This window comes from Crocodylus siamensis, chromosome 1 (assembly GCF_052110815.1).
Source record: "Crocodylus siamensis isolate JL-2025a chromosome 1, ASM5211081v1, whole genome shotgun sequence".
Classification (NCBI taxonomy): Eukaryota; Metazoa; Chordata; order Crocodylia; family Crocodylidae; genus Crocodylus; species Crocodylus siamensis.
The window spans coordinates 281,891,639-281,918,100 of record NC_143395.1 but is presented as its reverse complement, the minus strand read 5'-3'; the positions used below and the strand labels follow the sequence as shown (position 1 = coordinate 281,918,100).

Here is a 26,462-nt window from a genome sequence, read left to right as displayed (position 1 = left end):
TCTTTCCTTATTTGTCATTAAGTAAACAGAACTTAGCTATACTTCATGTGTCTGGTCACCAGCTTGGAGTTGCTTCAGCATAAAAACAAACAGAATTGGAGTAAAAAAGAAAAGTACAGTACATGTGTAAAACAAAAGACCTTTTCTACCACAAGCAGTAGGTCATGCTGTAGGGACAAAAAGGACCCATCTGTTTTTTATTTCATAGTAAAATAAACCTTATTATAAAATGTTGCTGTACTTTTGTTTTCTGTTTCAACATCAGTTAATGTTGAAACAGAAAATAAAGATCTCTCTTTCAACATCAGTTAATAGGTTCAGTACTCATTAATTTTCCATCAATAACTTATATCTGCAAATTCAAGCTCTAGGCTCATGTTAATTTTGCCATGAGAATGAAACACAGCGGACTTTCATCTCTTTCTGCCATTTTGAGAGAGAGAGAGAGTATTTAAGTAATCTACTTTCAGTTGCAGACACTGCCACCACTGTTTAGTGTGAAATTAAAATAGAATTAAGCTAACTGATAAATTCTGCAAAAGAGACCTCCTCCTTTAATTCACACACATTGTAGAAGAAATTATTCTAGCACATTTGGATATGCCATCTATATTAGAGTTTATCAGATTTCCTGTATATTCAGATATGCCATGTACGTTGTAGAGCCTCAGGTTAGTTCAAGGTTATGTCACATTGCATGTCACAACATAACCTAATATAGTCTGATGGTGCACTTTGATTCATCAGATTACATTATAAATACAAAAGAAACAAGTATTACTTAAAGCAGGTTGGAACAGTTAGTAGGTCTTTTATGGCCAATGTAACCTTGGTTTCCAAGCTTCCTAATACATGTAGAGTGATTCACAGAAGGAAATAAGACAGTAGCTGGCTAATGAATTTATTTTCTTTGTAGACAAGCTGATATACGGACCCCAGAAGACAGTCCAGGAGGACAAAAGGCTCAATTAGACCAAAGTTCAGGACACAAATGGAAGGCATCTACTAGACAGTTTAACACAAGAGAGCCTACTGCTTTGTCTCAGGAGAGCAGGGGGAGGTCAGGAACATTGCCCAGTGATTACAGATACTCGCAGGAAAATGTGATAAAGAACCATAAGGATTGCAGCTTGCCTCTTCTCCCTGGTTCTGAGGTGCAGACATCAAATGCAAGAAGCCACTCCTGTCTCCCTCAAGGCAAAGGAGAAGAAAATCAGAGGATAGAGCCAACATTGCTAAATAAGAAACGTGGACCTGCCCCTCAAAGGCCTCCCCCACCAAAACGAGATAACAAACACAGGCATCAGGACCATTCCACCTCATTGCTTGGTACCTCTTCAGAGTCTTTGCTGACGGTACCCAGCAGGCCCATTCAATCCTTTTCCCCTAGTTCTGGTGAGGTGTTTACGGGTCACTCATCTTTATCTCAGAGTCCTGCAACATTAAATGGAAAACTAAAAAGTGCTCACTCACAGGAACTCCAGCAAGCATTGTCCACAGAGAATGTTTATCAGCACTTAGAAGAGAAGACTCACCTTAAATCTGAAGCTGCATTATCTTTGAAGTATCGCTATCTTCAGAGACCCAGAATGGAGACATCAAGGTCACCCTCGCCTCAGTTTGCACCGCAGAAGTTGACCGATAAGCCTCCTGTATCTGTGCTAGATGAGAATCCAACAAGGTATTGTGACATTATGGTATTGTAGCAATTATAATCTTTTCCCCTATATTAAAGTACATTGTTATTTGGGAATTGCTTTCAGCAAAGAGGTAAAAACAATCTTTTTAGGTTCATGCAAAGTTGCCCTTTCTGGTCTGTCTCATTAGGGAATGTGTGCTTTGAGGCAATAGTAAGTGCAACAAAGACTTTTACTAATTTGAAACTTCCAGTTAACTCTGTTACATTACTTCAGCTGATCTCTTGTTTCTTCTGGAAAACCTGTAGATAGAGGTGCTGCTGTGTTTTAATATCTACTGGCCAATTAGAAACAAGAATATCTTTTTTTAAATGAAAGAAAAGGCCTTTTCTTTTTTTTTACAGAAATCAACTAAGTGAGATTTTTTTTCTGAGCCATGGGTGGTTTCTGATCCATTACAGGCAGAGAACTAAAAAATTATTTTGAAAGAAAATGACATCTATTTTGATGGCATCCATAACAAAACCTCATGTTGAAGTATGCTGCCTGCTTATGCTTGTTATTAAGTGGCATTGGCTACAGAGTCAGTTGTAATGTAAGCCCTTCCTATTTTAGTGTATATTGTCTGTGTCTGATGGTCAAATAGATTTTAAGTTACGTTGTATTCTAGGTGGGTGGCATCCAACTCCCAGCTGTTTTCCTATAGGATTATAACATGCTCCAGGAGGTATAGGAATATCTTTTTCATTAAACACTTAATTTGATGTTATAATTCAGGAATGAAAGAAGAAATAAATGATTCTTACTCAATGAATTGTGAGGTTGCTATGCTGAGCAAGAAAGACATGAGTTTTCTTTAAAGGTAAACACTATTTTTTCAGTTTTATCCATGAAGTATTTTGTGTATGCAAGCTCAGTTGTTTTCCAAAGGAGTCATACAGATTTAACCATGCTATCTTCAGTTTTTTCAAGTTTAAAAAAAAATGATATTCTGAGGGTTGGAGTGGGTTGGAGTGTTATAGCCACAGTGGCCCAGCAAATACATGAGAAGCAACGTTTTTTGGTGACATGTCTTTTAATGGACCAACTTTATAGTTGGGAGAGATATTAGACAAGCTTTTGAATGTTAAGAACCCTTTTTCAGGTCTGGAAAGAAGCAGATACAGTCTAAGCTAAATTATAGATGAAAAAATGATTTAACTCCAAATGAAAACAGTCACTTAAAGGACCAGAGGAGATTTGTAAACTGGGAGCCAAAGAGAATTTGATGGGAGTATCTTCAAAACCAGAGAAATGCAGCTGAACAGATAACATAAATCTGTAGAAGAACAGGGGGAAAGGGTGGTTGTTATCTGTGGAGTGTAGCGAGGCTAGCAGAGATAGCAGGTAGCTTGTAAAGAGCTATAAAGCCATTGTCTGTATTTAGTCCATGGTTTTCACTGTTCAGTAAGGTTATGGATTTTTTTCAAGGCTTGCCTTTATAAAGGTGTTTTGTAGAGTTCCCTTGAGTACAAGGACTGTAAGGAGTGGTTGTTCTGTCCAAATCACCTAGTGGTGATTGTGTATTTCTCTCCCTCATCATTTTTCTGTGAGTCTCTTCTGGAGCATCGTGGTTGTTTTGTCTCATCCACATCATTTCTGTGAGGACGTTCTGTGATAGACATGTACAGAATTTGTTGGTTCTAGTGGCTTCATTTTGGGAGGGGGTGGTGATTGTGGTGCTGAGATGCGTTGACAGGTTTTGCATTTAAGATGAGATATTTTGAAAACAGTACAGGATTTTAGTGGCACGTCTTTTAATAATACTTTAAAAATCTCACCAAAGATAGTCTAGATACGTATGTACACAAATTGTTATTCTTGTAAATACTTGCCTAGTGAAACAGCTAGTGTAACTCGTAAGGGAAATGTAGACAGTGACACCATGCTCTTTGTTATTTCATGTAAATGGAATGCAATGAGTAGATTGGCATTAATACATTTACTCTGATATTTGAACAATTGTGTTTGAAACTTTTTCTGATTCCTTGCATGATGGTTTTCAGATGCATCTCATCCTGTCTGATCATTAACATGCAACTGGTTGCTCTTCTCTGAGATTGTACATCTTGCTGATGACAAGGTGTTGTAGGTAAACATCCCTGCCCCATTATAGTTGGGATTTTGTTGTGTGAGGAAATAAAACACTTGTATTATATATTCTTCAAAACAAACCCCCCTGCAATCATTAGTACATGCGGAAATTTAATCTGGAATTGTATGGCCATTTTTCTAGTGCACCAACACACAATGTGAGAACGTTCATGGCCAAGTTCATGCAGGTTCACAGATTGCAGTCAGACTGAACCATGAGATCAGCTCATCTAGCCTCTTTGCAGGCCATAATGTTCCTTCAGTTTTCCCAGCATTGAGCCAACTGACTCCTGTGCCCTTGAATTATTTTCCTTCATAAGTCTGCAATACACACTTAAACATAGTTAAAAGTTTCCATGGGGATTTCAATACCCAGCTTTCACTAATTTTAATGACAACTAGGTGACCAAATCCCTAAGGGAACTGCCAATCTCAGTATTTAAAATCAGTTGTATGCACCCCACACTGTATTTCAGTGCAAAGAAGAACAAGGGTGAAAAGTTGAATTTGGGTGGATTATGTAGTGATAAGGGAAAGGCTCTTTTCCTTGCGTGTACATCTTAGTTGCTAACAAATGTAGAATTTTTTGTAAAAAGGGTATTATTTAGGGTACAGGAAGGCCTTAACTGGACTCGATTCAGAATCAGTTTTCACCTGAAGCCTTTATGTAGGTATGTATGCTAATTATCCTGCTAATGAGCACCAACATTTCTGTTAGATTGGGATGCGAGAAGAGGTCAGGAATCTTTGTTGTAACAGACAGGCTCTCTTTTGAGACGCAGTGAACAGAACTATCTCTCTGTAGATTTTACCAAGTCCGTAGAATGGGTGTGAGAAATGACATGTGATACCAAGGTGGTATTTGAAAGCGATTGGAGAAGAAGATAAAGAAGCTTTCATCACATGAGCTTCTCAAGATACCAAGGGCGTGCTGTACCCTTTCCATGACATACATGAAAACACTGCCAAAAACAAGTTGTACTCAACTGCATCTCTGCTGCCTGTACCAGTCCCTTCACTTCCTTCTTTCTGGGATTGCCACACTGCATGAAGATCCAGCTCTAGCTCCCAGCCACCTTCCACCCACTCCATCCACCTGCAGGGGCTGTTCATCACACCAGGAGGCTAGGAGTCAATGCAAGGAAGCTAGGAGCTGGAGCATAAGCTCCATGCACTGCGCAGAAGGCACTGGGCTGAAGCTTCCTGCCCACCCACTCGGGGTGGTGTGGCAGGGGCAGGAGCAGCCGCAGCAGCTGGAGTCAAGGGAGGCAGAACAGTCTCAATGGCCCTGGCCAGTGTTTAGCTTCTGGTGTAGCTACAGCTGGCTGGGTGCTGCACAGTGGTGGACAGAGGGCATGGCAGTAGCTGCAAGCACACAAGCCCCTATGACAGGCAGCTGCTGGGCTCTGGGCCTGCCGGCACTTCCAAGCCATCCTGGGTAGCCACAAGCATGATTAACACGTCCCATGTGACCAGTCAAATGGTCAAGGCGCCCACCCATAGCTGCAGCTATGTTACCTCCACGCCATTGCCCAGCCAGCTGCCCATAGAGGTGCAGCTGGTTGGGAAGCACCCCACCCCTGTGGCCCAGCCCTACCAGGCTCTTCCCAGTCGGCTGTGGCTCCATGACAGCCTGGCCTGGCCTGGGTGCAGGGAGCCAGGAGCAATCCAGCCACACATCTCCCATGGCCTGAGCCCAAACTGCAGCCTGCTGGGAAGGGCCCTGCCCCCACAGCCCATCCTGGGCCAGTTTTTCCACACCAGCCCTCAGCAGTACCTATGAGCTAGCCTGGCTCAGCTCGCCAGCCCCAGCCATAGGCATGGCAGGCAGATGGCAGGGCCATGCTAGCTGGCCATGGTAAAGGGAGTGTTAACCTGACAGGGGCTGCTTCGCTCAGCCAGGCAGACCCTGGCTGAAGCCCCCAGACGAAGAGGGGAGGGAGAGGAGAATAAGCCCCCTCCATGCCCCCTTAGCCTTAGGGGGCCATGCTTGGCCACCTACCCACCACTGCTCCACTAGAAAGCAAGGGGTGGGGCTAGCCCTGCTTTAGGGAACAGACAGCACAGACCAGCCCAGGGCTGAAAAGCATTCTGGGGGGACTGTGGTTTAACTTAAACCAGGAAGGGGTCTGGGACAGAAATTCCATAAACTGGTTTGACTCAAATCAGTTAAGTCTGATACTACATTCAACCAGGTTTACCTTAAACCATTTTTGGCCATTTTGAAACTGGTTTATGTGCACTGAACTTATGTTCTGTTACAGGTTTAAACTAGTTTCCCATCACTTAAACTGGTTTATCTGTAACTTCTGTCCCTGGCCCTGCCTAACAGCAGCGGCGCTGGGAGCGGAGGCTATGGACAGGGGTGGGACGCCTACAGTGAATTTTCAGGTGGCTGTAGCCCACCTCCCAGACCTCTCCCAGCTCTGCTGCTGCCCACCTTGAGCTCATCCCTGACCCAACCCCCTGCCAGGAAGAGCTTGGCACCTCCCCAGCCCCACCCCACAGCAGCAGCCCACCAGGGCTACACAAGGTGGGCACAAAGATCCAAGGGCACAAGTATCCCTTGCCTCCCCTGGAGTGCATGCAGTAGCAGGAGCAGCCCCCCAGACAAGCTGTTCACAGGTCTGTCCCCTGCTCTACCCTGGCTGTGCAGCACCTGCCCCAGCCCCTGCCCCCCCCCGCCTCTTCTCACACAACAGACTTACCAGCCAAACGTTGCTCTCTGTGGTGCCCAGCTGCATATTGGAATCGGATTGAAATTGGCCAATATGACTTGGTTAAAAATCCGCCATCAGTCCAAAAGTTATCTATCAGTGTACCCCTACTTTCTACCTGTCTTCAGACTAACATGGTTGACTCTCTCTTTAACTACAGGTAACACTGCCTATGTTTAATAAGTCATGTATGTATTTGATAATCTCTTGTTTTATGCATCCACCATATCTAAAGTAGTTTTATTTAATGTACCACATATTTCATAGACATTAGGGCTGGAAGGGACCTCGGAAGATCATCGAGTCCAGCACCCTGCCCAAAGGGCAGGAAGTCAGCTGGGGTCATAGGATCCCAGCAAGATAAGCATCCAATTTACTCTTGAAGGTGTTCAATGTAGGTGCTTGAACCACCTCTGCTGGCAGACTGTTCCAGACCTTGGGGGCTCGGACAGTAAAGAAATTCTTCCTTATGTCCAGCCTGAAACGGTCATGCAGGAGTTTGTGACCGTTCGACCTCGTCATCCCTTGGGGCGCTCTGGTGAACAGACGTTCCCCCAGATCCTGGTGGTCACCCCTGATAAACTTATAGGTGGCCATCAGATCACCCCTGAGCCTGCCCTTTTCCAGGCTAAAGAGTCCCATGGCTCTCAGCCTATCATCGTAAGATCTGTTTTCCTGACCTCTGATCATGCGCGTGGCTCTCCTCTGGACTCTCTCAAGCTTCTCCACATCCTTTTTGAATTGTGGAGCCCAAAACTGGACGCAGTACTCCAGCTGCGGCCTCACCAAGGCCGAGTACAAGGGGAGAATGACGTCCCGGGATTTGCTCGAGAAGCATCTATGGATGCACGCCAGCATTTTGGTCGCTTTACTAGCCGCAGCATCGCATTGGAGGCTCATGTTCATCTTGTGGTCAATGATGACCCCCAAGTCTTTTTCTTCTGTAGTGCTAACCAACGTAGCGCTGCCGAGCCTATAAGGGTGCTGCAGGTTTTTCCTCCCAAGGTGGAGAACCTTGCATTTTTTGGTGTTAAACACCATGAGGTTCTCGTCTGCCCATTTGCTGAGCTTGTCCAGGTCAGCCTGGATCACCCGCCTATCTTCTGGCGTGGATGCTTTGCCCCAAAGTTTGGTGTCATCGGCGAACTTGGCCAGTCCACTCCTGACTCCAATGTCCACATCGTTAATGAAGATGTTGAACAGTATGGGTCCAAGGACAGAGCCTTGAGGGACCCCACTGGTCACAGGGCACCATGATGAGTGACTGCCATCAATCACAACCCTCTGGGTCCGACCACGAAGCCAATTTCCCAGCCAGCGGATCGTGGTGGAGCCAAGGCCACAACTGGGCAGTTTGGCCAAGAGGTGATCATGGGATACCAGATCAGAAGCTTGGTAGAGAGGTGAGAGAATGTGCATAATACAAAGTCTTTGCATCCATAAGAACAAAATATACTTACTAATATATACACTGTATTGCAGCGGGAATAGTAGTCCAATATATATTTTTTCTTGTTCATCATGAAAATACATAAAATTCTTTGTAGCAAAACAGCTGTAGCCTCTCTCTTAGCCACTAATCTGAAAGAAAGAAAGAAAGCCATCAGAAACAAGATACTTTAGCTAGTAGGCTGTGGTCCTTTGGCTTCAGTATACCTTCCAAACCCACAACGTTACAACAATAATTTTAAATGTTCTCTAAACTTGAAACCACCCTGTCTTTAATCTTAGGCTGTGCATACTGCACAAATGTGCTTGTCGTAGTTTTCAACATGTTCTAATTTAGAATCTAAATTCTCTTTTTACAGAAAAGCCATTTTCTTGATTTGAATATCTTGTTTTAAGCATAGGTTGGTCATTGGTCTGTCAAAGGTTCCCTGCTATAAGCTCCCTCTTACAAAGCAGTGTAGAATTATGTACAAAATTCTTTAAGTAGTTGAGTTTCCCCGTCCTTTATTCTTTCCCTATTATAAATGTTTCTTGCAGTGAAGTTAAATCAGTTCTATTTATGAAACTTCTGTATTTTATATCATTAAAAAAAAATCTTTTGTAAGCTTTGTAGGCTTCAGCTTAGTTCTAATGGTACTCTGTCTCAGCTTACAGAAAAGTTTTGTGTAGAGTGATGCTGATAAGCAAGTAAAATATGCACTTATTTTAGATAAGTAAAATAATATATTAATTTTAAATTGCATGAAAAAAGCAAATCCATAAACTTGGGTTTCAGAACTTTTTCCATTGTACAGCTCATTTATTAATAAATAGTTCTTTTGGTATGCAGACTTCTTCCCAATTTGTGGTTAAGAATCAGGAGGAAAAGCTCTTGCTTGCATTTGAAACAATTAATGTTCTCCTCTTGTTGCAGAATCGAGAGAGTAATAGATAACAACACCACTGTAAAAATGGTTCCCATCAAGATAGTTCATTCTGAGAGCAGTGCAGAGAAGGAGAGTCGACAGAACCTCACAACTACCATGGAGCCTCCTGCCTTGCCTAGTGGTTTGGAGAAGGACCAAATTAAAACACTTAGCACTTCTGAGCAGTCATACTCACGCTTCTGTGCTTACACAAGGCAAAGTGTTGAACCGGAGCATGAGAGCAGAACCAAACTGCCTGATACCCAACCAGCTGAAGCATTTGGAAACAACGTGAAGGGCAGTGATGCTGCTGTTCCTGCAGTCAGTTATGTGAAAGCTAAAGAGAAGACCTTGGAAGACTGGAAATCAGAGGAACTAGCCAGAGAAATTGTGGGCAAAGATAAATCTTTAGCAGATATTTTAGATCCCAATGTGAAAATAAAAACTACGATGGATTTAATGGTAGGGATCTTCCCTAAGGATGAACATCTCTTAGAGGAAGCTCAGCAGCGCAGGAAGCTCCTTCCAAAAGTTCCATCCCCAAAACTTGCAGAGGAGAAGTGAGTAGAGTTTTTTCCATAATCCAGCAACCTTTTCCTTGTTGCTGCCCAACTGTTCCCTAAACCAGTGGTTCTCAATCTTTTCTCAAGGCAGCCCTCCAGAACTTTTCTGAATTTAGTGGCACTCTGTTTCAAAAGCTAATGTATGTGGTACAGTGCATTTAAAAAAAAGAGAGAGAGAAAGGAAAGGAAAAAAAAGGACTGGAAATACGTTTTTAAACAAACTGGAAAAACATGCATGAATAACCATAACATTGCAATAATGAAATGTAAGAGAGACTTGAGCTGGGCTGTCACCCCCTCTTCCTGCAGCCACTTCCATCTCTGGCCTCACAGGCCCCGATGGAATCAGGTGGTGCTGACAACTCCCTTTTGTACACACTCACTCACATGGGCAGTAGAGCTCCCTTGTAGCATGGGCTTGTGTGTGCATATACACAGACACACAGTGCCCTGCCCAGTTTGCTTAGAAGTTTACTAGTTACCATATTTACTCAAATATAGGATGAGGTTCCCCGCCCTCCATCAACTTTGTGGGGGGAGCCCCTTGTCTTGTATTTGCATACAAGGAAAGTTCACTAAATACATTCTGTGATTAAATTACTGCAACATGCGCTCAGTAATGGAAAACAATGATAAAGCTGATTAAATGCAGCCAACATTGAGTATGACTATAAAACACATGCTCCATATGGTGCAAGCATACTCTTGGGAACCTACCACAAAGATTGGTTAGTGTAACCACTGTAAGTGAGATCTATATTAGTGCCCATTGTGCTTAGTCCCACTCAGCACTGACTCCCTTTCATGTCATCGTAAGCCCCCACATTGAATACATTTCAATTTTCTCTTCACTCCCATAGCTCAGCTGTGCCTTTCTTTCCCATTTGCAATGATTTCTGTTTCTTCGCCAGCCTTAGATGTCTGGCAAACATCACCAAGCAAAGCCCCAAACAGTTCAGCCAGAATCCCTCTGTCACCCCCTCAGACTGTCATGGGATAGAGATGGATTGGGTTGCCCTGTGCCTCACTGTATATAAATTTTTGCAGGATCCTAGGACTCATTATAAAAGCACCCAGTTTTGATCATGAGTGGGTGGCCAATTAACACATGGAACCTTTGTGGGGGGTATCTGGAGTACATACACATACTGAGCTCTGGGGTCACCATGGCTTGAAACGCTGTTGTTTCTGTTGGGACCCAGACCAATGAATTGTATGGTAAATCATGAGCCTTTTGGCTTTGGACTAATATCATGCATAGTTTGTACTGTTCCCTGTTATCTGGCTTTCTACTATCTGGAACACTGCTAACCAGAATTTCCAGCTGAGTGGCCAGACGCAGTGAGGGGGAAAAGCTTGCATGCTGCCCCCACTCTGTACGCAGCTGCTGTTACCCCTTCCCGTCCCCCCCCCTGCGTGCAGCCACCACCACCACCTCTTCCCACTTGCTCCGTGTCTGTCTGGAGACCCATACTCCTTAGCTAACTGGCATTTTTAGATACCCAGCACCCACATTCCCTACTCAGGTTAGCTAACGGGGATTTTACTATATGTATGAGGTTTGATCAAAAAGTTCTAAGACTTGATGTTCGGGGTGTTGTTCATCAGGAATTTGTACCGATTGGTCAATCAATCAGTCAGGCCTTCTATAAAGAGGCTTTGATTTGATTGAGGGATAAAGTTAGAAGAAACCACTGCGAGCTGTGTGAAAATGGTTGATGGTTTCTGCACCATGACAACACTTCTTCACACACTGCTGTCTCCATTCAAGAATTTTTAGCTGTAAAAAAACATTCCTGTGATACCACACCCTCCATATTCACCTGACCTTGCCCCGTGTGACTTTTTTTATGTTCCCGAAAATCAAAATGAAGTTAGAAGGAAGGAGATTTGATGACATTCCAACCACCTCTAAGAATGTGAAAGCAGAACTCAAGAAACTCACAGCTGAAAACTTCCGGCATTGCTTCCGAAAGTGGCAGGAACGTTGGAATAAGTGCATATCATCTGGGCGAGATTACTTTGAAGGGGACAGCTCATAAAAATGTTGTTTGTACACTGTTCTTTAAAATAAAGGCTGAGTCTTAGAACTTTTTGATCACCCCTCTTACAAGTTGGTACAAAAGTGCGACTTAAAATGTTTATGGAGTACCTGTGCTAAAACTTGCATCAGTTTCAAGAAGTGAAATGTATTAGTTCTGGATGAGTTTAAGTCTATGCTTAACTATAGTAATTTCCCTGTATGCAAGTTACTACAGGTATGTTTATTCTTAGGCCATTGTTTTCAAATTCACTTCTCACTTCCATATACTAAGGGAGAGAAGTGTCTGACGGTAAAGAAGGGTAGAAGGGGCTGCAGAAGAAAGAAATTGGGGTGGCAGAAGGCAAGGAGGCTACCTGATGCCCCCCCCGCAATTTATTGTTCCTGGTGTAACAGTGGGAGGGGGGGGACAAATTCAAAGCAAACCTCCAATAATTAGATTCTATACCTAGAAAATAATAACAAATGTATAATTTTCCATATATAGAATCTAATTATTGTAAGGGTCATCTTCTATTAGAGTATATATGGTATTTTACTCTAAACATGTTCATGTAATGCATCTTGAAAATCTAGTGCTTTAGTACTTGCCTTTGTTGATAACTTTTTTGACTTCAGTGTAGCAATGCCACTTTCTTCATACATTTGACCCTGCATTGTTTCCCGAGTTATCTTTTTTTTTCCATTAACCTCCCCATTTACTTGACAAAATGATAAGTTTCAAAGAATGCTTTTTCTTTTTCAGTGATCACGTTGTCAGGCAGTTATTTGAAGTTTTGATTTTTTACCAGGAAAGAGGAGCAGAACGTGCCTTCTGCCATCTCCCTGACAACCAGTTCCACTTACTACAGTACATCTGCACCCAAGGCAGAGTTGCTGATTAAAATGAAGGATATGCAGGAGCAACAGCAACAGCAGCAGAGTGAGGAGGATTCTGAAGATGAGCTGGATCATGACTTGTCAGAAAAAAAGGTAACAAAATATTTTGCAGTTGAATTTTATATAATAGGATTTACAAACCTACAGTTTTGTAGCTAAATCCGTAGTTTAGACGAGTGGTTCTCAACCTTTTTTGTACCAGGACCCAGTTATAAACATCGATGGCCAGTGCCCTCACTTCTGACCTGCTGACCTCCCCCTCTCGCCCAGGTCCCAACCCCCCCAACGTCACTATGCAACCATCAAGGGAAAAGCCACAGTTTCCCACATTTTTCTCCTTTAAAGGAGAATCCATTTTTAAAGTTTGTTTGTGAACCTTTCTTGCAACCCACTTTTGGGTTGCAACCCACGGGTTGAGAAACACTGGTTTAGACCTCTCCTTTAGGATGCTTGCTTTAAGCCATGGGGAGCTTCTGATTGTTTGGGGTTGTTGAAAATATCAGGCCACTTTTTAGTTGTCCCCTAGTGACTTAGGAACCTAAAGTAAGATGCTCTTTTTTTTAATAGAAGTATGTGCATGCGTGTACCTGTGTGTCTGTGCATGTGCACCCCAAAATCCTTTGAAAATTATGGCTTCGAGAGCTGCTCCATACTTCTGAAAAATTAAACCATTGTTCAGCTTTCAGTGGTCATTAAATAAACAGACTTGTAGCATTGGTTTGAACCTAGATACAGAGTTCAGTAGGTACTGCGTTAAGCTCAGTGACTACCACTAACCACAGTCCTCTGCAGTACTTCCTTATGGTGTTCTGACACTGTATTTCGGTCCAGGAATCCTGTCTGGTGTGGTAATTCTGTGGTTTATGAAAGTATCAGTGGAGCTATGTTGATATCATCAAGTTCATTTTGTTTGAGATTTGGCACAAACAGATTTTAACCTTCCTTCCTATTACTGAGAAATTGGGCAAGAAAGCTGCGCCTTTAGCTTTCTTTTTCTCCAGGGTGATCTAATTTAACTCTATTTACTAAGGTATCAATACAAGGGACAGTATAGCCTTTCAGTTAGCATAACCATCAACTTCCAGTGTGCACTTAGTGATCAAAACTGGTAGAAATGTCTTTAACTGGCATAAAAAGAGGATCCTTTTTTAAGAAAGAGAGATTTCTTGAGGCTGACAAGCAATTTATTTTTCTCATAACTGTCTAATTATTAGACACTGCAGTTTGAAGTATTTTTTACTAGAGTAGAGAGAGGCTGTAATTATTCTTGCAACACTTTACGTGGTCTATGTAATAGTGAAGCAAAATCAGTGTTTTTAGTTTGTTTTTTATTGAATTTTAATTAAAATTCTAGCCATTTTGACTAGAAAAATGCAGAAGTTAGAAAATAAGGCCTTTTGCACTGGCTCAATCAGTCAACCACAATGCACAGTTTTTCAAGCCCAAATGTTCTTTTGGGCTTACATATGCCATACACACACACGTGTTCACACATACACCCCAGTAAAAACAAATTATGTAAATATAAATATGGCCAGTGACATAAAATTAAAGAAGGAAAGCTTTTAGGTCTTGCAAGCTTGAAAGTTCCCTTTTTTGTTGTTCTCTGAAGAGAAACACTATGTATTTGAGACCTTGTTTTTGATTCCTGGAATAATACCAGTTCTCATACAGGAAATCACCATTTTAATTAAAGCTCAGATTAATGATTCTGGATTTTCCAGGATGTTCTTAAACTTACCATTCTATTTATTGCACTGATGAAGTCAATGCAGCAATGCACTGGTTGTCCTCATTATTTTTCTTAAGCGTCTAAAATGGTGCTGTGCACTTCGGACGGGTGTGAGAATGTTATACAGAGAAATTGGAGCAAGTGCATTTTACATGATTTTAGACAATCATAATGGAGAAAATGCTGGGATGATGTAAATACATTATATACTGAGCTGAAGTAGGATTACCACAAATGAATGGATTTGAACAGATGCAGCAGGACATGACAGGGGACTTTGATGTATTACTATATTTGAAAAGCCTATTCATGATGCACAAAATGTTTTGTGGGCAACTGCTAGCAACTTCTGAAGAATCTAACCTTTCATTTTAGAAAAAATAAGCACCCATGTGTGATCCTGGTTCCTTTCTCCTCAAGTCCTTAAGGAATAATTAATACTAAAAATAGATGGATTCTCCTCTTGCTCACTGCTTTTTGTAAGTTAGTTGTAAGGTTAATTGATGTATTATTACAAAAATAGGTGCATTAATGTTTTTAGGGATGTAAGGGTGAACTAAGATTGTACTTGGGTACCCAGTAGGTAGAACAGAAGCTGGCCCTAAGTTTCTAGCCTTTTCAGACATGAATCTGATATGAAATCCCCTCCCCTGCCCCTATTTTCTGCCCTTTTTCTTCCTGGTTCCCTACCGTTTCCTTTTTATTTATAGTCTCTTTTTTACATTACTATTACCACTTGTAGTGTTTTCCTTTTGGCCTTTTTTGCCCCATGTTTTTTCTTTGCGCTCCCTTCCCTGCTTTACCTTTTGCTTTTCTAATTTCTGCCATTTTCACTGACATCCTGTCACATTTTTAGCTTCTCTCACTCCAAATTTCCTGATCTCCAACTATTCCCTTTTTCACAGACAGCCTCTTTTCCACCTTGTATTTTATCACAGTTGTCTCCCTCTGACCCTTTTTTTTCTTTCCCCCTGCTCTCTTCTCCCTCCCTTCCCCTGCTTTACCTTTTGTCTTGCTTATCTCTACCCATTTACGTTTTCACTGACATCCTACTACACTTTTAGCTTCTCTCATTCCTTGGAGTCTCAGACCAGCATATACTCCATATGCCTGATGAAGGGTGACTGCACCCAAAAGCTTGCTAAGAACTTTTTTCCAACTATTCAGCTGGTCTAATAAAATATACCACGTCTAACCAAAGAACCTTGCCTGCCTATGTCCTTAGACCATCACGGTTACAACCAAAAACTCAGCAATATTGACCTCAAACATTTTAACAGAACACAGTTGGCAAGCTTCCTGGCCTTGTGCATTTTTGGTGGAAAACAAGATTTTTGCCTTCATATTGTCACTCTAGAACATTTGGCAAGCTACAGACATTTATTTTTGGCAGGGGAAACCATAGCACAGCTGCAGAACTGCAAAGCTATGATAAAGGCACAGAATACAGCCATGTGTCAGATGCTAAAACAGTAAGGTCATTAAATTTGCATGTCATCCTAAGAAATGAGTGCAGCAGGCTGACCCAGTTAATCCAAATCAAACCCTCTTTGTATTTAGATAAAAAAAAGAAATCTGTCAGATTAATCAGAAAGTAGAGCATGCATCTGTAAAACTGCTTACTAACTTAATCTTTTGGACACCCAAACAGATAACGTGAATCCTTATTGACCTGCCTTGAGTTTATCAAATAAAAAAAAAAAGCGAACCAGCCCAGATAATCGGAATATTTCAATTCATACCTTCAAAAAAACTCGGTAATATTTTCAACATACAATTGGCCCTGGCAGGGTGGCTGAGTTGTATGAATTTCCTGAACTAAGCTGTTGACATCAGTACATGCCTGTATGCTGTGCCTATACTGCCTGGCATTGCCCACCTCCCCACCCCCAAGCAAAATAAGGGGCTTTTGTGCCTATGTTGACAAATAACTTTGTCTTGGATTCAAGTAAATCCAGTCATATTTATGAAACACTTGTCAACAAAGCACCAGACACACACATGTAGAGCCAAACACATTAAAGGTGCTTCTGCCTCACTTCTCTGGTCTGTCCTGGTAGAGGAGCTCCCCGGTACATGTTGCCCACTTCCCCCACTTACACCAGACCCAGAAATGTGGTGCTAAAGCTGCCCCCTGGTTTTCCTAAGTGGATGCTCTCAATAGCCTGGAGACTGAGGTCTCGAGAGCAGCTGCAGAGGGCCAACCTGCAGTATGATTGTACTGTGTTTTGTTGGTTGGGTGCATGCAAGCAGCAGCAGTTGAGCAGGGTGTCCTTGGGAGAGTTCCTGCTGGGAGATGTTAAAAATGTGTGATGTAAACATGTTTTAGGGTAAAACAGCAGACCTGGTTTCAGGTCCTAGTGACTCACTGAATGACCTGAAGCAGTGGTCCTCAGCCTTCACTGGCCCTTAGGCAACAGTACTGAGCTGCAGGCAGTGTCCTACTCTATTCATTCTGTCCACCAAAGTTTTAACTTTTTCAAAACTTTAGTTTAACTTATTAGTTTCCTGTGGCTGCAAAGAATAACAGAGGAATGTTGCCTATGAACTGTTGGTTGGGGAACACAGACATCCGAGAATATAGACATTTTTAACAGTTGTTTTAATATCAGAGGACGCTAAAAGAACCTTTTAGAACACAACTCTTCGTTGGCATGATTCTGTAGCAATACACAAGTGTAGCAAAACTGTTCCAACTTTAACCCTGTTTCGTTCTGGGTTAGAGCGGTCTGTCTGCATGTGCACTTGATGTGTGTTCCTGAGAAGAAGTTCCCCTTTTTAAAGCAACTAAAATGCATTTGTGTCCATGTCTTTAGTTTTCCTTTCTATTTACAGTAATAGGAATAATACTTAGATGTTTTAGCGTTAATCAGTTTTTGGAGCTGACCAGAGATCCTCTGATAATGCTTCAATAGCACCTTCTTTTGATCATTAGTATTATTAAGGAAAAGAAGGGGGGAAGAATTAAATAGAATAAACAAAATACAGTAGTATAGTAAGCTCTGTGTTAGTATTATCCTTCTGTGTAAAACGCAGAAATTTATTCCCAGATTTTGTTTCTCCACCCTAAGAATCATTACACTTCAGAATATTCTGAGGATGGACTCTTGGGCTCAGTATTGTGCCAGTGATGTTGTCTAGCTAAACCTTTTATTGTCTTATGGAAAACAACAGGCTTTGAAAGCTGCTTAACAGAGAAGAAATAATGGTCACTAAAACTTCTGCCACAATAGTGGTTTGTCGCCATGTGCTGATTATGGGTAGCACAGATGAAAGTTCATCAGCATTCCAAACATACTTCTTATATCAGTAATGTCTAACAAGGCCCAAAAATAAGATACAACATGCAACATGAATGCATAAAATGTGTGTGGTTATGTGCAGAGTCATTCCTTAAGTATACAGAATTTCAGTACGCTATTTTTGGTATAAGTTTTAACAGCAGTGTTGCCCTGTGGGGTCAGGCCAACTCTCAGGGTCTCAATATGGCACTAGACAGGAGGGTGTGACACAAGTGCACATATACAAACACACACAAATCAATTAGGTGCATACACACACACACACACTCAGGCACATACACATCCAAACCAGCCTAGGCACATGCATACCTATCGCCAATTCAAGCACATACACTATACACCCCAAAAGTTAGACAAATCAAGTGTCCATACCCGTACACTCAGTACACATACACAGATCACTAATTCGTATATCATGCACACAGTGACACACACACACACACTCACCAGTTTACATGCATACAACCTACCTACACATACACACAGGTAAGTTCCTAACTTGGATGGTACAGTGTGTATGTGTGTGCTTGGGGTACCTGGAATACTTGGGGGAAGGTTAAGGTGAGAGAGAGAGAGAGAGTTAGAGTGTAAGGAGTGAAAGTTGCCAGAACCAGGATTAGAACCAGTGGACTACAGAGAATCTGGCTGAGGAACTGAGGCTTGGGGTTACTTAAGGTAGACTGGGGCTGGAAGCTAAGGCAGACAGCTGAGATATTGGGCGCGGGGTGGCAGATAAGTGGTGGCAAGGAGGAAACAGCCAGGAAAGAGAGAGAAGCAGAAACCTGGGAGCTTGGGGCTGGAAACTGAGGCTGGCAGCTTAGAGATTTGCTGGGGGGGGGACAAATAAGTGGTGGCAAGGAGGAAACAATCAGGAAACAGACAAAAACCCAACTCAGGGTTTCAAAATAACAAGTTTATTAAACAGACAACACACTACACAGCCCCATGAAATTATTGGTTCACACAAGCACTCACAATGGCAGCAGGAGAAAGAGACTCAGTGGAAGGGCTGGAGTCCAGGTGGAGAAGAGAAGCAGAGTCCAAGTCCTTGGTTGAAGAGGGAGTGGGGGGTGCTGGCTACCTATCCAGGCTGGAAAGTGTTTTTTGTCCAGCAGGTGTTGTCCGGAGGGCGGTCACTGACAGGGCATCTGGGTGGATAAGTGGTGTGGCATGGTGCTGGTCCAGATGGAGAAGGTGTCCCAAGGAGTCAGTCTTCAGTACCCCTTTTATGGGGCAGACTACCTCTGATCTCCTATGGGGAGGGCCTGTCCAGGCAAGGTCAGTCCTGCACCAGAGGGATCCAGGTGTTCTTACTGAGCATGTGCAGCCTGGCACAATGGTGGGTTGCCTCATCTTTTGTTGCTTGAATGCTGAGGGTGGTTCCAAGGGCTGGGTTGTTGGTCCAGGTGTTGGTGTTGATGGTTCAGTCATTTGGAGGGAGCTATTTTTAGACCTCCTGCCACTGTCTCTCAAGCACCCTCATTCATCCCCACTCATTCAGGAACCAAGTTACGTAGGAGGGGTAGGTGTGAGTCATGCGTTACACAACCGGGCCTGGGGACAGGATGGAGACTTGACAAACAAAATGGAAACTTGACATGACTTATGCTAACTTACATATGTAGGCCTAAATCATATCATACCAGTAAAGCAGTAAAAATCAATATAAACATAATAATTATACAATATAAAGAAGAAGAAAAAACAAAACAAATACAACTTGCTACCAAAATACAATGCTGAAGCTTATCCTATGTCTTAGCTCACTTATACTTACCTATAGGGAATAGAGAGGGAGAGACAAAGTCAGAAATGGTTGGGGAAGGGGAGGGAATGTATTTTAAAAAGAAAAACTGGGGGTTTTGCTACAGTAGAAGTGGAAGATGCCACGTGCCACTAATAAATCCTTGCCTCATTTTGTTCTCAACAGCAAGAGCTCATTGACAGCATCAGTAGGAAGCTACAGGTGCTGAGAGAAGCTAGAGAGACGCTTCTGGAAGACATCCAAGCCAACAATATGCTAGGGGAAGAGGTAGAAGCCATTGTGAAAGAAGTCTGCAAGCCAAATGAATTTGACAAGTTCAGGATGTTTATTGGGGACCTCGACAAAGTGGTCAACCTACTACTCTCCCTGTCAGGTCGTCTGGCCCGGGTAGAAAATGCCCTGAATAACCTGGATGAAAACACCTCCCCTGAAGAACGGGTAAGGCAGGGTGCAAAATATCAATAGTTTAATCATTGTATTTCAAGAGCTTCTGCAATAGGCTTTTTAAAATTTGATAGTTAAGTAGCAAAAAATGGGAGCTGTAGTGAGAGGATGGGGGGATTTCTTTATTGATGATTAAGCTTAAAGCCACTTCTGTTACATCTCACTAGTACTCTTACCCTTGCCCTAGCTTTAGAATCACTGGGCATTTACACACATGCCAGGAGGCTGCTCCAACACACTGTAAATCCAGCACATCGGAGCAGACTTGATTAATCGAGTCTGCTGGAGCGCGGAAATTAAGATGCTCTATCAGCCTCCAGCGTCACATGTATCAGTGTCCCCATGCTGAAAAATGGCAGTGGAGCGCTTTGAACTAAAGCTCATTGAATGCTGATACACTTGACAATCAGGCACTTATAATTAGCATGGCTTGCTAATTAAAGCGCCTTCCCCTCCCTCCCCGCAACCTCCTGGAACACATCTATAAACACCCATTCATTTCAAATGACTTAGCTTTAAAGCATGTATGCCACTTAGTGTTCAGGAGAGCAAGTTATTTAAAAGTATCGGCATCTCTTTTTCTCAATAATAGTAAATGGCAAGTGCTTTTGTGACTGAAAGGGAGCGATTTTATTATCAGTAGCTTCCTGTTTCCATGGGGAAAAAGCAAGTTAACAGTTACTTTCTGGTGCAATGATTTTGATGGTTTAAAAATGAGCAAGTTGTATTAGAGTTCTGGTGTCACACACTGCTCCAGGCAGATTACCTGTAACTATGAATAATTTGTGTTGTGGTAACCCTAGAACTCCTATGAGTGTTAGTGCCCATTACATTAGCCACTGTAAAGACAAGTAACAAAGAAGGTAGTTCCTTTCCTGAAAAGCTTACAAGCTAAACTTTGCACAGAATGATGGACTTTTAAATGTCATTATGCAGCTGAGGGAAATTTAGTTTGTCATGTTGATACCTAATCCTCTTGATTTTGATTCACCCTTCTAGGGCAAGACATGACATTTTTAGACCTTGTTAATGTGCTTCTTGGCTGTTTTCTCCCCACTACCACCAACAGACAAATGGACTATAACTCTATTACCTGCACTTCATATCTCCCCTTTCCTCCTATATCCCATCAAAGGAAACTGGCATCAGTAATGTTTTCTTTTTGCCCCAACCTCACAAGTACCTGCTCTTACAGTGGTCACTTTGAAGTGGGTCCTTAGCTGAAACTTCTTTTCTTTTTACACTGCTCTTCTGGTTTTGCTTCTGAATGCTCACTTTTGGGCTTAAGTCATTCTGAATTTAATTCCGTTTTACTGGATTATTTTTTGTAGGGAAATTCTTTTTAGCGTGTGATTTCTTTTACATGAACAGGAGTTCTTCACATTAATGCACAGCTCTTCATTGTGAATGTGGCTATTGTGGAGCAGCACGTAAAGTTCACAAGCTCAGAATCTTCCAAGTTTCTTAAGGCTGCATGTGTACCCTGTTCCCTCACAGTGGTAAAAGTGGCTGAGCAGTCCCGGTTTATTCTCAATTCACTCTTACCACTCCTGGCAATAAAATGATACCTGGACTGTGACAGACAACATGTTGAAGTCTATTAGATCTGGCAGAATCTAAACCTTAGGGTTTACCCTACAGTTTCTGTAAAGGCCTCTAAATGATAAGTACATCAGATGTCCCTTTTTTGCTTTAGGGAAGATCACATTCACATAAATGTTCCAATCTTCCTCCTCCCATATTTGGAAATAAAGCTTAAATGACACCTTTATGGGCTGCCAATGAAGATAACTTCCAGCACTAAAGACGTCGCCTCATCCAAACTACAACCGATTAAGACTATCCTCAGAAAGGGCCCCAGCAATCAGGTATACTTGGCAGCAGCAAGGAGAAGAAATGTCAGAGAATGCCCATAAGGCACCACAAGCTTCATCTTTAGCACTGAGGACATCAAAAACAACATCATCAGCATCAATCTTGTAATGAAGAAACCCCTTGGAATCTGCTTTGGATATCAAATAACACACCCATACCAAATAGAAACAAGATTTTGGAGCAGCTGTTGTACCAACTGCATAAAGAGGATTTGAAGTCTGTTTTCCAACCCTCCTTCAGTTTCTAAGGGTTAGTAACATGGTACTGATGGTAGGAAAAAACACCAACCAACAACAGTAGCATCTTCATCACTGATGGGTGATTCCTTACTAATGCAGAGATATGTGTTTTGATCCTGCCTCCACCTTATTCTCAGAACCACTGTCATCACCAGAACTATCCTGACAGTAGTTTTTCCTTTCCTCCCAGACCACGCCCCCAGTCACAGCTGTAATAGGAAGTTCTCTCCTGGGAAATGGGAACACTCCTGTGAATGGTATCCAAAAAGTACCCAGTGCTGAACCCACTACCACAGGACACCCACTATCTGGCCAAGACTCAGTAGTCTGCTAAGCATACTGAGTCTGCCAGGTCTTGCTCTTTTCTTGGATGGCAGATGCCCTGGGTCACAAAACAGGAGTCCAAGGGAACATGAAGAATTGATTGATACCCCCAGCTTCACAATGCCCACCAAAATTGCCCACCAATGAACCCTGCCAAAGGTCTTTGCCTCACCCTGGCTTTGCTTTCCCCAACCACGCAGTAAATGGGCAGTGCTATGTATCCCTGTCCAAGAGCTTCAGGCATTTCTGTATGCATCCCATCCTGAATGCTGAACATATTCTTCCACATATCCTTCCACCCAACTCATAGGAAGCACCTTAGATTTGTAATGCAGCCAAATATTTATCAGACATATACTGTATGTATATCCCTTTCAAGTGGTGCACAGCACAAAGGGAAGCAATCTTGACTGACTGCCTCCTCACAGTAGCAACACCTATCTACCTCTGCCTAGATGGCTGAGCTGATCAGGATCGGACCAGCTCACCAAAAAACTCCAACAACCTTATCTCCTCTTGGCCAGACAGGCTGCCTGGCATGCCAAGGGAAAGAAAGTTGAGCTCAGGAGATCCAGGATACCATGACACCAAGAGCATGTTTACCTAAAGAAATTCTTTTCATGTCGCTTACTGATAAAGAAGGCAGTATGGACTGGCCTCACATTATCAGTCTACTGCCAGATTTCACCTGCAGCCTGTACAACTTTGGTTCAGGTCATTCTACCTTCAGTCCCTGCAAACTGTCAGATAAGCAAAACTGTTTTGATTTCCTGTCATGTCCTCACGGCGCTGACCTAGTGATCTCACTTCAGCAACACCCAGAAACAGCTGATACTGTTGTCATCCAAAAGTATTTGGTGTACAAACTTATTCACAACAGGGTAGAATGGCCAACATTGCTCCCCAGTGGAGACAAGGCTTCATATATGTCTTTGAAATCAAAACCATCAGGTTGGTTTATTTAGCATTCCTCCCTGTCTTTCAGCATCCTTTAGACCAGCCCATTGCAGGTGACAGCAGCAATGTTGCTGTGTAAGCAGTTGGAGAGGTCTTGCTTCCCCTTCTGTAAAAAGGTGATGAAGATGAGTTGGAACTGGTGCTGTCTATACATTGTAAGGCCCAGTAGCCTTGCACCTGGCAGAAACAGGCAACAATTTGATAGATTTCTTGAGTGGTCGGTCTGTCACCAACTGAGCAGCTTCTGCTTGCGGAGGTTCATTGCCAAGTTAGTATTCCAAACAATGCAAGCATGAAACCAACAAATAAGCTTACCCATGTTCTTCCCTAATCTGCAGTCAGGCACAAGTAGTAACCGCATACTCTGAATTTATTCCAAGCTCTATAGAACATCATCAAAAGGACTGAATCTTTCAGACTCTTCCCTGTGTCTGTTTCTGGTAAGCAGCCGAACTGAAAAAGGTTCATGCCCTCTTCAGCCTTCATGCCCCCACAGAGGAGCATAAAGAAGCACTGGGCACTTGCCAACTTTGACCAACAGAGCTGTTGAAAAGATTTTGAGCTCAGAAGCATCAGGCATTTGCAGCAGGATCTGTAGCGGCTGCCACAGCTCACACAGCCATGGTTATTGCACTAGGTTGTGAATCCTGCATAGCCTTATTATAGTCTGTATTGTTTACTAATTGGGGTCTAGACAGATACAGTGCAACTTTCATGAATTACTTCACAGAATTAAAAGTACCATTAATCACTTGAAGGCACACTCATAGGAAATATATATTTACATCACATTGCTCAATTTGAAATGTGATGACTCCTTTTTTATCTATGTGCTTGCATATGAGTTTAACATTCATCATCTGTAAACTTCTTGACATTATCCCCTCTCCTAAATATGTTTGCCTTTTTTCCCCTATTATTTTATCTCGCTGCATCAAAGCAGCATTGGCCTGGACATAGCATCCTCTGCCTTGAGATAGTGAGCATCCAGCTGAATTGCGTGAGAGCAGGGCACAAGGTTATCAACAGGACAGACATGTGAACTCAACGTGACATCCTTGTTCTTCTGGAAGGGACTGCACTATCCTTTCAAATCTTATACCCGTGCTCTCGCCCACACTCATCCCCCATGATCACATGTCTGCATTTACAATGGGAAAACTGTGCACATCACAATAAAGCTTGAAAACCCTTATGAATGAGTTTATATATTGTGCTAGTATGTAGTACACCAGCAATCAAAGGCTCTCTGTCAGCTCCTCTGAGCTCCCAAGCTGTTTGATTTTCAAAATGTAAAGATCTGAAAATTTGTTTCAGGAATATAAATTAGGTTTAATGCATTAATTCATCACTGTTTCATAAAATCAAGATGGTATGCATATTACTTATGCTGCTGCTTTCCACAGGTACCTTGACTTGTTAAAATTCATTCTAAACCAATAATAAAGAAGCAGTTATTCCCACTATTAACCCTACTCCAGCTAGTAAAAAAATATTCCTAAATTCTTCACTGACTCAGTGTAAGGCTTAATTCCCTTCTATTAATGATGTCTGTATGGAGATAAAGTTCACCATTACACTCCGTCCCAATCTCAATCCCTTATGTACAGTTCTGCAAAATCTTATACCTAAAAATAATACTGGCTAAAAGGTTAAGAGAAAAATTGTTTGTCTTGGGCTGGTAGACTTGGTATTTTTATTATGTTTCTCTTTCTTAAGCGGACGCTGGTAGAGAAGCAGAAGCTGTTGACACGACAGCACGAAGATGCAAAAGAGCTGAAGGAAAACCTGGACCGAAGGGAGCGCATCGTCTTTGACATTTTGGCCAACTACCTGAGCGAGGAGAGTTTAGCAGATTATGAGCACTTTGTGAAGATGAAGTCAGCTCTCATCATTGAGCAGAGAGAACTTGAAGACAAGATCAAGCTGGGGGAGGAGCAACTCAAGTGTCTGACTGACAGCCTCCAACCTGAAAGGCTCAAATAAGAGGAGGCGGCCTGAACAGGAACTCAAAGGCTGGAGGGTTTGGCAAAGTTTCCAAATATGCAAGTACAAGCCCTGGCTTGTCCAGTAGGAGCCAGACAGAGGAAAAACAGCTGACGATAGCAATAACACTCTTCTTTGGATGATGTATTTAATTTTTTAGACCTTTTTAATGCCAGACTCTTCAACTTATTTGTTATTACTCAGCCTATAGAAAGTTCTGCAGAAGGCAGAACAAGTAGATTCTAAGCTTCAAACTCAATATATTGTGAAGTCTTGCAATAGTGCATGCAAACAATAATGGTTATTAGAATAAGGTGCAAATGCTGTCTGTTACCTTCAGATGCTGTACAGACTGTTGGGAAGCTCAAAAGCAAATGAATAGATAAACATCTGGGAACTCTAATGTCAGCAGATTTTTTTCCCCATCATATCAAGAAAGGAAACATCCTTTTTTGGCTAGACACAGAATTAGCTGTAAGCCCTTTTCAATTGTTACCAAATTATTTGACTTCCAAAATGGTAGTATATATTCCAAAATATTGAAAATATTTTGCTAGTTTTGGGTCACTTCATTTGTCACTTAAAAGTAGCTGGAAAATCTGCTTGCTGTTTTGGGTTTTCCACTGTACAGCTATCATTTGTGAAATTAGTAACTAAGTTAATGGATCCTCTGCACTACCTTTTTATTTACCTTCCATTTGCCTCATATTTTACATTTTTATGTAAATGATTAAGTTATATCCAGTTATGACCCATGCAGTGATTCCTTCTTCCCCATTCCTTCCTTCACTAAATGATATATAAAAATCTTAGGCCATGTAAATACTGTGCAGTATTCAGAGTAACTCTGGTTTGTAACTGTGAACGTAGTTATTTTTTTCACTTCACATGAGGACAAATACACTTTAATGATAGGACATGATTCTTTGATACTGGGAGTGTTAGTAACGCTGCCGTCCAGTGGAAACTCTGATAATTTCCAGTAACTGAAGCATCCACAGCTGTTCTGTCTGAACACAGTGATAGGATTAGTTGATTTGCTCTTCTGTGAGCACTATAGGACTGATCTCTGCGTATGTGTTATTATCTATATTAAGATACAGTTTTATGAGCAAAGGGAAATCTTAGCTTCATGTATATACCATTTAAGTTATATAAAGGAAACCTTTTATCTCTGTTTTTAGGCAAACAAATAGATTCCCAAACTAGAAACCATTTTTAAGGCTTATGTGACTACCAGGCAAACTCTTTGAACAGTAAAAGTGGCGGGGCATAAAAAGAATGAGACCAGTCAACTTCTTATACCGTCCTTGTATTATCACCATTTACAAGAGGCTCTGACATCTTATCAGAATCCCCATCTTCCAGGGCGCAAAGGGCCAGAGAAGTATTGATCAGTGAATTACTTGCAAGTCAGAGAGTTGGCTCAAGACCTTCCCTTGAAAACCAAGCCCCTTACAGACAGATAAAATACTAAAAGAACTATATAGTATTTCTTTTATAATACACTAATT

At 42.1% G+C, this 26,462-nt stretch overlaps 1 protein-coding gene across 5 annotated transcripts in view; it reads left to right on the top strand.

The window, feature by feature from the left end:
* The window catches only part of SHROOM2 (shroom family member 2), a 228,770-nt gene extending 203,231 nt beyond the window's left edge, over positions 1-25,539 (top strand). For 3 of the 5 annotated variants that reach the window (XM_090063968.1, XM_090063961.1, XM_090063957.1), the window contains 5 exons: positions 917-1,681; positions 8,850-9,401; positions 12,237-12,417; positions 19,289-19,561; positions 24,682-25,539. In XM_090063968.1, the coding sequence (XP_089920094.1) occupies positions 917-1,681; positions 8,850-9,401; positions 12,237-12,417; positions 19,289-19,561; positions 24,682-24,948 (2,038 nt within the window). In that variant the 3' untranslated portion in view covers positions 24,949-25,539. The remainder of the gene's footprint in view (positions 1-916; positions 1,682-8,849; positions 9,402-12,236; positions 12,418-19,288; positions 19,562-24,681) is intronic. The other 2 variants (XM_090063987.1, XM_090063978.1) reach the window with 2 other exon arrangements.
* The last annotated feature ends 923 nt before the right edge of the window (positions 25,540-26,462 follow it).